This window comes from Papio anubis, chromosome 2, assembly GCF_008728515.1.
Source record: "Papio anubis isolate 15944 chromosome 2, Panubis1.0, whole genome shotgun sequence".
Taxonomy (NCBI): Eukaryota; Metazoa; Chordata; class Mammalia; order Primates; family Cercopithecidae; genus Papio; species Papio anubis.
The window spans coordinates 121,662,751-121,674,286 of NC_044977.1; the positions used below are offsets into that span (position 1 = coordinate 121,662,751).

The following is an 11,536-nucleotide window of genomic DNA, read 5'->3' on the forward strand; positions in this document are numbered from 1 at the left end:
CTCTGGTCATTTCAGATTGCCTGAGGAGTAACCACCCAGTCTGCTGCAGCATGAATTCAGGACAGTTCTACTTTCCTCTAAATGAATCTGAAGGAAAATCACTTTGGGGACATAGAAAGCTTATGAAAAACAAGCACATCGGGTCCGTCAGAGGTTGCCAAAAGTCTCTTAAAAATTTGTACTGTCAAAAGAAAGTCAAGGCACATAGTTAGAATGTAAAAGAAACACTATCTATCTGATATGTGATAAGTCTGTTCTTACCTGGTCATTCCAGTGGATATTGGTGACGGTAGCTCCTTAACAACAGAATAAGCCAAACATTAACCAGCTCATGTTTTCCTTTGGAATAGTACTCACAGAACTTTAATGTCTGCGTTCGCTGTTTTAGATTCAGTAACCAGATACCAAATGGCTTTATTGGTACCTCTAGTATGAATTTTCTAGCAATTTATTTCCATTACCATTTGACAAAAGCTTAGTTCCGTCTCTGAAGAGAAAGTTTTGGAAGAGGCGAAGCCCAGTTTTTAATTGCTTAAGAGCTACTAGTTTAATTCCCAAATCATGCTTATTTAGTGAAATGTCTGTGAAATTCCTAGAGGAGTAGAAAATCTCTTAACCAGATTTAAAAGCCACAGGACATGCAACAGTATGCCACAGTATCAGGAGAAAAATAAAAGTTTGCTCATTGATTTTGTCACTTATTTTCCATCCATATCACATTCTTTGCCATCTCCCTTGCTATCTTGCCTCCCAATACTTCCATTCTGAGTCTTTCTGACAGCTCTTAAGTGAAATATTTTTAGGAAACACTGGCGGAAAAGTTCCATAAGGAAGACATGGAATAGCATGATACAAGGAAGTAGCAAATACTGAAAGTGCAAGGAAGCTTAGAGGGTCATTAAAAAATTTCCAGTGCCAAGGCATGTTGATAGATTATTTCCAGACATAATGGTGTCTAGAGACACGGGTTCTACAGATTCAGCCCAGTGTCCAAACACTCCATTTAAGTCTCTTTTCTTCTCACTGCCCTCTGGAGCGGGTCATGCTAAAGACTATGTCCATCAGCAGTTCCCATTCTATTCAATGTCTCTGTTTCTAAGCCTGTAATTCTGCACCCTTGCTACAGTCCTCTACAGCTTGTTTAAGTCAGTTTTCTGGAAATTCATTTTCCCTACTTTTACTAGTTTCCTTTCTTCGTTTCGTTGGGATCTTAAATTTCATTATCTTGGGGCCATTCTCATAGAAGATTTTGCTGGCCAGTTCATAGCCTCCTTCTTTGTTCTGTTTGTGCATCTGGCATTAGTTGAGCTCCACCCTTTTCCCCAAGCCCAGCACGTGTTTATTCACTGTGTTGCTGGTGCAGAAGAGCTGGCTCCCGAAGCCCTCTGCTTTCTCACAAACATGCCTCTGTAACTGCTCTGGAATTGTCCTAACAAGGGAAGAAGAGCATGTCCGGTTTTAATTTTGTAAGGAAATTGATGTCTTCCCCCTCCCTTCCCTGCCACACTGTTAGCAGGCATCAGCTCATGGACTTGTGCTTATGTGCTCACGTCCTACCAGGAGGTCCCTAGTGGGGCTTTGAGGTTTGGCCGAGCCTGCTCTCCTCCTAGAGCAGGGCACACATCCTCTGCTCTCAGCCACGTGTAATCCTTCCTGTCTGCTTGCAAGTTGGGCACAAAGTACTGGTGCTTGGGCCCACCCTCTTCTTTAGTAGCAATTAACCTTTACTACAGAGCTTCCTTTGAAGTTTGCTCATGTTTTTATTACAAAACTGCAATGAGGAATATAATGGGGGGAAATGTCTAAATTTCTGAGTTACCTAATCTGTTCAATTCCCTAGTTGAGCTCCTCTTGGCAGTTGTTTCATGTAGTTATGATCTCAACCAGTCTGCCCGAGATCTCAAATCATGTTTCTGTCTCAGCCTATTTTTAAGATTAGGGAGCTATTACACACACACCCCCCTACACACACATTGCAAATACACATGGATGTGTGTATTATATGCATATATGTGTACAGTAGAGTATAAATAATTAACTTCTTACTTCATAACTACAGAAATCAGTCTTACTTTATAGTCAAACTATGTATATATGCTCTTAATAAATATTAAACTTTTTAGTTGCTAAATATTTTTTATCAATGAACTAATGTGAAGAGTAGAGAGAAAAATTATTCATGTTACTATCACGAATGATAATGCTGAGTGATAAGTATTATGATGGGCATTAATGGTGAAACTCAGGATTTTGAATGGCATCTGCCCAGATTTTGCAGTTAAGCTAGACAGAAAGGCCAAAAGAAACAAATGGTGAGTTATATAAAACCCACAAAAAGAGAAGGCATTTAGGCCAGCCTTGCAAATAAGAACCAAAGAATTACGAGTGAAAATGGAATTTTTTTTTTCTAGGCTGCCTTTCACAGGCGCTCAAATAAATGAAATAATTTTTTTTTTCTGCTTTTCACTCAGCAGTAAATCACTCATTGGTAATCCAAGGTTGGTAGAAAAGCAACTATGAAACTCAAAGAAAATTCAAGAGAATCTTTTTTTCCCTTCTGTAGCTAAGGACTTTCTAAGAAAAATGTAAAAATCACAGAAGAAATATAGACTTAGTTCCATAAAAGTTAAAAAAAATTGAAATACCAAATGGCAAATTGTCTACTGGGAAAATTTAAAATACGATATCCAAGGGCTAATTTATTTATCATTAATAAGACAGACATAAAAGCCTAATTAAAAGTGGGCAAAAACAATGAACAATTTGCAAATAAAGAAATTTGAATGACAAATAAGAATATTTAGTTTCTGTAATCAACTGAGATGTGAATTAAGCAGTAATAGATAATTTTCTGCATTAAAAACAAGACATAATAATAATTGACAGTATAATGTAGGAGTGTAAATTGCGATACACTTTCTGAAAAGCGATCTGTCAATACCCACTAAGTTTTCTTATAGGAATCTAACCTAAGGAAATTGAAATGGATGAAAATAAAAATTTATGTTAAGGAAGGCTCATTTTCATATTTATGATATCAGAAAATTAGAAGCAACATAAATAAAATCCATGGAAATAGCTCAGCTATTGTGGATTCACATAATGGAATATTATACAGCAATTAAATGTAGTTTTAGAAAATAGTAAAATATGCAAAAGCAAGTGATTATAATAAACTATAATGAAGTGAAAAAGTCAAAACCCAAACTATTCACATATTGTGGCTACAATTTTGATAAAACAAACAAACTTTAAAACATATCTTTAAGGATCAAAATACAAGTTGCCTAAGAGTTAAAGGGAGGACTGGGTTTGGACACCCAGCTAGTCTCAGCTGACTTTGGATCTATTGAATATCAGGTCCTACATCTGCAAAATGGAAGATTATTCTTATCATCATTTTCTCACTGGATTGTTTTGAGCATTAAAATGAGAAAATGTGGATACATCTATGAAAGTTACTAGTATTGGTATTATTTCTGCAATTTCTTCTCTTTGAAGATTCTGGTATGTTTTCAAAATGGAATACTTTTCAAGTGGAAACTTATGATAGTTATTCAAAGACACATATAAATAAATATAATATAATCAAAATGTGGCCTTTCCCTTGGTCTCTGAGGAAATTAGAACACTTAAAATTTGAATCGAAGAGGTTGATTTCCAAGAGCAATTTCCCAAATCATTTGTCTCAAATCCAACAATATGCTTGTCTTTCTTTCCTCACGCAGTTAATGGCATGCCTAAAGGATGCATGAAGCAAATTACAGTAGCAGACAGCTCAGCTCCAAGAAGTTACAAGGGTTATTTATCTTTATGGGACCACTGATATATATGGTACTTCTTACCTGATACTTACCTATTGTAAGTGTGCCCAATCTGTCAGTGTGATATCTGAGAAATGCTTTAATTAACTATAGTTATAGCTGAGGGAAAGGATCTACCAAATTTTTCCCAATAACAGAGATTTAATGGGGATATGATAATTGAAGTAATTTATCATTTAGATGAAATGTTTTAGCAGCTTTCTGGATAGCTCTTGAGTAACATATATGGAGGCATTAGTTTATTTTGGTTTATACAAATATTCAATGTGGTATGATAAACTGCATTTGCTGTTGAAAATTTCATAATGCTAGATTACATTGAAATATTTTTGCTTGTTTTGATACATAAAACTCAGCAGTTTAATATTTTCACTTTTGTCATCACAGCCTTTTTAATATTTAATTTGGATGATACTAGATTAAAAGTGGCTTGAAAACAAATTGCCTGCGCTTGCATGGATATTTAGTGCTTGCATATGGATGAATAGGTCCATGAGTTCTTGTGGATTTGCTTGACCTGTATAAGTTGTTCTTTAGGTTTAATTGTACATTTTTGTCATTGTAAGCAGAATTGCATTCAGGCTTTAAGTTCAAATTCTTCTGTGCAGCTGCCTGGGCACACATGAATATTTTGTCTCCACAGGAACAGAAATCTAAATGCACTCACTTAGATTACGCATTGGGAGAGTTTGTGGGTAATTCAGAGGTCACTGTATAAGCTATGCCATTGGGAGGGCACAGATGGGCTTGTCGTCTCTATGCTTTTTTTTTTTTTTTGGACACAGGGTCTCACTGTGTTGCCCAGGCTGGAGTGTAATAGTGTGATCTCAGCTCATTGCATCCTCTGCCTCCTGGGCTCAAGCAATTCTTGTGCCTCAGCCTCCAGAGTGCTGGGACTACAGGCATGCACCACCATGCCCGGCTAATTTTTTGTACTTTTAGTAGAGATGGGATTTTGTCATGTTGCCCAGACTGGTTTCGAACTCTTGAACTCAGGCAATCCGCCTGCCTCCCAAAAGTGCTAGGTCTCCCAAAGTGTTAGGATTACAGGCGTAAGCCACCACACCTGGCCTCTATCATTTTTTAAAGATCACTTTCATGAAACTGAGAGTATGACTGATTTGACTCTTTGAGGAAGTAGGGGAAATTTTACTGACCTTTAATAGATAATTACTGGCGGAATACTGTTCTATTTATTTTGGTGCCTTTTGGTTTCCTCCTGCTTACATGGACACATTTACAGAGTACACAATGTTTTACAACTTATATTTCTCAAGAAAAACACAATTCTAACAATGGGGGAGAAATCTCTTTCAGAATAACTTGGCATTTGCAGTAGTAAGTGTTACAGTTCTGAAGAGATGTTTTTCTAGGTTTTTACATGTGCTAAGACCATTAGTGAGCTTTCAAATATGAGGTTGAAGTGCAAAACCTCCCTGAAGGATAAAATTAGATGGACTTTTCGAGTATGTTTGGACCTTAAAGTATACTTCTCTGATAATATTTCTTTGGAGAATTATTAAAATTGTTTCCTTTGATGTTGGGTTTGGAGAAAAGTTGGTGATTCATCACGTTCTATTTCTATAGGTTTAAAGGTGCTTTGTAGGATCAAAAGTTTCCTATACTTGGTAAAAAAGTATTGACTTGGATTCATAGTTTAATAAAATAATATGTTAGATTAATTATATATTTAACAAGTATTCATTAAACACCTATATGCGGATCACTTGGACAATTCCGAAAAGGTGAGAGTCCGAACATCTCCCATGACGGACCTATTTCCTAGTTGGGAACTAAACAGTCATACACATTAAACCCTAAGCAGCAATGCATGGTACTTGATTGCCAAACTGAGGGATGAAATTATGTAATAATTCAAGGAAGGGAATACTAGTGTTAAATGAGATGGTGATAGGACCAGCTAGAACTTGACCCAGGAGGATGGCCAGAAGTTTGTTGGGCAGTGGAGCAGAGAGAGGAGTGGCAGGCAGGAAGAACTGAAGAAGAAATACTCACTGAGCTCAGAAGAGAGTAATAAGCTTACTCTAGCTTGGGGGTTCCCTTTGAGGACCACTGAGAATCAGATGGAAAGGAAGAATGGTTTCAAAATGACAGAGATTTTAGTCCAAGCCTAAGAGGTTTATACTTTACCTGCAGACACTGGAGATTATTGAAGGCTGTCAAACAGGAAAATAGGTCTGCCAGGAAGGTAAACTCAGCAGTGTTAAATAGGCTCAGTGTTGATGGATAGTGGAAAGAAGCTGGAGGTTGAGACCCATTTAAAGGACTATGAAAATATTTAGGTGTGAAAATGTGGATTTGAAAAAATTGGATGAAGGTTAGAATCTTGCAAGAACATACAGCATTTAGTGACTGAACAGTTTGGAAGATAAAGGAGAGAAAATGGCTATGTTATTTTAAAGCCTCAAACATGGATAATTAAGGAAAAGATAGTATTCATAGTAGAAAGAGGAAAGTGAACAAGAGAATCAATTTGAGGGCAGATGATAAGGTACAAGATTTTGGACATGCTGAACTTGAATGATAATGAGCTTGTATGTTGAGAACCTATGTCCCATAGGTATAAGATTGGGTTCTGGAATTCAGTTGTATGCTTGGTTTAAATGGCATTATCTTAGTGTTTGAACCAAGAACCAAGCACCTCATTAAACAATACTTTTGCATGTACTATCACTTTGCCCTTCACAAAACTTTAAGAGACAGGAGTCATTACTTGATGGGCAATTGCTAATGAGTGTTATAGTTTGTTACAATAATGAATCTGAACAATGAAGGTCTTCTATCTTCTAGCCCGATAAACTCTCTTAGAAGACTTTAATTTATAGAACTGCAGGGTTGGTAGTGTTTTAAAGGTCACCTAGTATAATCACCAACTTGATGCTGAAATGTCTCCACATCATCCTTAACTCATGGTTATGCAGGCTATAGTAGAACCCTGATCATGCAGCTGGAGGCAACCCATTTTACCTTTTTTTCTTTTTTTTGAGAGGGGCTTTCACTGTCTTGCCAGGCTGGTGTGCAGTGAAACAATCATAGCTCACTGCTGCCTTCTCTAGCTCAAGCAGTCCTCCCACCTCAGCCTCCCAAGTAGCTGGGACTACAGGTGCATACCACCACATTCAGCTAATTTTTCAAAGTATTAACTTTTGACTAGCTCAGCTGAAGTCTGTTTCTTTGTAATTTTCACCCGTTTTTCTTAGTTCTTTCCTTGAAGTTCTGTGAATCAAATAAATCAGGTATGACTTTTGATTTGTAATCCTAGCAGACAAGAAACATGTGTTCATTTGCTTTGAGACAACTGAAATCCCCATTGACTGGTTTCATAATCATCCCCATACAAGTTTCATAGAGGTCTTAAGGTCTCACATGGTCCACTCGTTTACTTCAAGTATGATGCCGTGCTGCTTTGGGAGTCCTCAGGGCCTCGGTGCTCAGTGCCCTGTACCCTAACTCCTAGCTACCTAACCCTGCTGTCTGCTCGAAGGTCTTGCCACCTCCTCAGATGCTGCTCTGTGAAGATGAGCAGTACCCCATATAAAGCATTTCTGATCTCCCTCATTTCTCAGTCTGGAGGAAATTCTGTCTTTTTGGTGCATCTCAAGGGACCCTTCCTCTCTCTTTCCCCGCTGGAAAATTTACCTAATTTCTTTAACGATTTTAGCTTTTACAAATATCCAGAGGCATCACCGGCTTCAAGTAACTTTAACTTTCTGCTCTGCATAACTTACTGAGGCAAGGAAGTACCAAGGGCTTGATGACATGTTCAAAATTGGAAAGGAAATACAGAGAAAGAAAAAACACAAATTAATATTCCAATAAATAATCCTGCCACACACATTTAAACCTTGTTGCACATGGCAGCCTTTGGAATCTTTGATGACTCTCCTACATTTATTCCAAATAACATTGCATGACAAAACTTTCTAATATATCTTAGAATCCTGTCAGCTCCCAATTTGGGATTGTTTGAGGGTTGTAGTTACACACATGTTTACTTCTTGTCTGTACTTTAGTCAGACCATTAATGAAGTTGCTGATTGTTTCCCAGATGGATAATGAATTGAACTAGCCCATGCAAGTATTGACAATTGAGGATTAGCTCATTTGATTTATGGATTCACCACAGATAAACCATAGAGGCCATAATCTCTAGCCTCTCCCTGGCCTGTGAATAATAAAGATTTTAATGAAGGCACGTCGCAACAATGGTCTTTCCTATTTAGCCTTCAAAGAACAACATAGTAAGGTGTCTACCCCTGTGGAATTTTGTCTCTTCAATATTAGAAGGAATTCATGAAGTTTTTATCTATTCACAGATAATGAGTGTGTATATGGCACCTACCCTGAAATACCCTTGGAAGAAATGCCAGATGCAGATGGAGTAGCCAGTACTCCCTCCCTCAATATTCAAGAGCCATGCTCTCCTGCCACATCCAGTGAAGCATTCACTCCAAAGGAGGGTTCTCCTTACAAAGCCCGGATCTACATCCCTGATGATATTCCCATTCCTGCTGAGTTTGAACTTCGAGAGTCAAATATGCCTGGAGCAGGACTAGGAATATGGACCAAAAGGAAGATCGAAGTAGGTGAAAAGTTTGGGCCTTATGTGGGAGAGCAGAGGTCAAACCTGAAAGACCCCAGTTTTGGATGGGAGGTAAGACTGTATTTTGAGTTAACACATTTACATATTGCAGCTGTGTAAAGAAGAGATTGTTTAAGCAGCCACAAAATAAGCAAATTATATTTGTTACAATGTGTTTTCAGTAAGTTTTTAAGAATAAACTTTCTGGCCAGGCGCGGTGGCTCACGCCTGTAATCCCAGCACTTTTAGAAGCCGAGGCGGGTGGATCACGAGGTCAGGAGATCGAGACCATCCTAACTAACACAGTGAAACCCCGTCTCTACTAAAATAATACAAAAAAATTAGCCGGACGTGGTGGCGGGCGCCTGTAGTCCCAGCTACTTGGGAGCCTGAGGCAGGAGAATGGTGTGAACCTGGGAGGCGGAGCTTGCAATGAGCCGAGATCGCGCCACCGCACTCCAGCCTGCGAGACAGAGCAAGACTCCGTCTCAATAAATAAATAAATAAATAAATAAATAAATAAATAAGTAAATAAGCTTCCTTTACAATCTCACTTCTTAATAGAAACAATGTATTGATTAAAGGTATAGCATGATAGGAGGCAACCCAACCTAATATATTGTCAAAGAATAGTATTGATTTGAAAAAATACTAAAGGAAGAAGATACGATTTTATAGTTAATGTTTGGAAACATTGGCTATGATCATATGTAGCATGTGGCATTAGCAAACAAGCGTAATCATATGGCATGTTTATTGCATTTTATCTTTTTTGGGGTGGGGAGTCGGAGGATTGGAGGAAAACATTTGTTTTCTCTATTTTGTGGCTATAAGTTAATCTGGTTTTATTTTCATTTTGTGGTATGTTCTTCTAATACATTTTGCCTCTCTTTTGATAACCCTGCTTTAATTATACATGCTTTCAGAATGTCGGCACTGTACTCATCACTGAATTATGTTATGGTTCTTTATATTCAAATGATTTAATGAGTAATTCGTGCATCAGAACAGCACACAAAATGGTTATGAAAATTAGTCCCTTGTTTCAGCCATATTTTCCATAAAATCCATTTGGCAACATCTAAGAATTAGAAGTTATAGTCTGATTTAAGAATCTAAATTAAATTTATTTCAATAAAGGTAACTATGTTATTCTTCTGAGTGTAAGTTTTATACAGATTCAGTAGATATATATACTTTCCATTTATTTCTGTAGTTGGAAAACTTTTGTGCTTGACTCATAACATCATAATTTCTGGAAAATCTTGTCTCTATCTGAAAAACTTGTAGACAGTTTCTGCAGGGGTAAGATATTTTTTAGAGATGTGATTGACCTTTGGTTTCATAGCATTTCAGTAGACAGAAATCAGATAAACTAGATTTATTTTGGTATGTTTCCTTAATATTTATGATCATTAATAGAATATCTGGTTAGCTTTTAAATAGAAATGAATATTCAGTGCCTTCAGGACTTAATTTCAACTTTTTGTCCTCTTGCTTTATATGTATCCTCTTGTGAAATCTGTTCAAAATGCCATAATAAAAGCAATTCTTGTTCAAATTCTGAAATGCCAGGATCTGGCTTTCACATGATTCAAGTGAGAAATTCTTCCTTAGTTTTGTTCTTAACCGTAGCCCCAGTAAAGCTGAGGTTTAGCTGCATTGCCTTTAGACACGTGTACTGATAAGAGAGTTTTTAAAAATCACTGTAGCATTAACTGATATGTGAGTTGAATACGTTTTAAACCAAATGCGTACAAACTTTACGTCATTATTGTTCACCTTAAAATAATGGCTATAAACATTCTAATAATAAGTAACTCATTAAACTTTTATTACAAAATCTCCAGAGTTAAGCAACAAGTGCAATACTCATCAAGATTATCCAGAAGGCTTGGAATAAACCACAGCTTAATAATGAAATCATTTTTCAATTACAGGTTTGGTAAATGCAGGACTGTGCCTTTTTAAACATAATGCCTATGGATTGGTGGATGAACCTGGGGAAAATTCTGCATTTGGAGGAAATTCAAAAATAATTATTTTTTCTCCTTGGAGTGAAATGTCTTCAACATATACACTGGCAAATGTTTATCTTGAGAAATGTAAAATCATTCTTTTCATTATGTCAAAACTGAGTTTTTTTATTGCTTGGAATTCAAGACACCTTTATAAAATAGTTCCTGACTTTTTGGCCAAAGATCACATATTCCCTTTCTCCTCTTTCTCCTTCAAGAATTCAGTTGATGGCTAATTCAGTAGTTTTTCCCATCATTTTAACAATTACTCTTCCTTTTGAGAATGTGGCTTGTCTGCTCTTTAGGTATTATGAAAAAAACCAAAGAATGACTGTTCGTAATTTTGGCAAACTTGTTTTCCACAGAGGAGCAGTTGAGTTCTTGATTCTTGATTCTTCTTAGGTTTTTTTTTTTTTTTTTTTTTTTCTTTTAATCTTACCTAGTTAATACAAAACCCAATCATGATTAGCAAGGGCACTTTCTCAAAGGCATCTCACCCAGCCCCTGCAGGATGACTTTTAATTGTCTGCATGTCATCTTTTTCTCAACTCTAGCTGGTTTTCCTCCTATTTAGTTAGAGATAATTGTGATTAACTGGTGTGACCTCTCCTTTTCATATGCCTTTATTTTTGAAAAAAATGATGAAGGAGAAAAGAAACCTCTTAGGCATCCTCACAAATTAATACAAACAGAGAAAATCCATGTTCAGCAAACAATTGTTGAGGGACTACTGTGCATCAGATTCTGCATTAAATGTTCCCCCAATGGGAACTCAGCCTATCATAACTGAACAAATCATTGCTGTCTCTAGTAGGACCCTTGCTCTTTTCTTTCTGCATAGCTCCCCTTCTTATACATTTCCTGTTTTAATAAATTCCATTGCCATCTGTCTGGTTGTTCAGTCCAAAAAAATGTGTCGTTTTGACACATTTCTCTCCTACATCAACCATGTCTAATTTATGGTTTCTATATTGTATTAAGTCCCCGAACTTTATACTCTCTTTCTTTCTTTCTTTCCTTCCTTCCTTCCTTCCTTCCTTCCTTCTTTCTTTCTTTCTTTCTTTCTTTCTTTCTTTCTTTCTTTCTTTCTT

At 36.9% G+C, this 11,536-nt stretch overlaps 1 protein-coding gene across 7 annotated transcripts in view; it reads left to right on the forward strand.

Annotated features, from left to right (window-relative positions):
* The window catches only part of MECOM (MDS1 and EVI1 complex locus), a 598,968-nt gene that overhangs the window by 294,142 nt on the left and 293,290 nt on the right, over positions 1-11,536 (forward strand). For all 7 annotated transcript variants that reach the window (XM_009201389.4, XM_009201392.4, XM_017955724.3 and 4 more), the window contains exon 2: positions 8,162-8,499. In XM_009201389.4, coding sequence (XP_009199653.2) covers positions 8,162-8,499 — 338 coding nt within the window. The remainder of the gene's footprint in view (positions 1-8,161; positions 8,500-11,536) is intronic.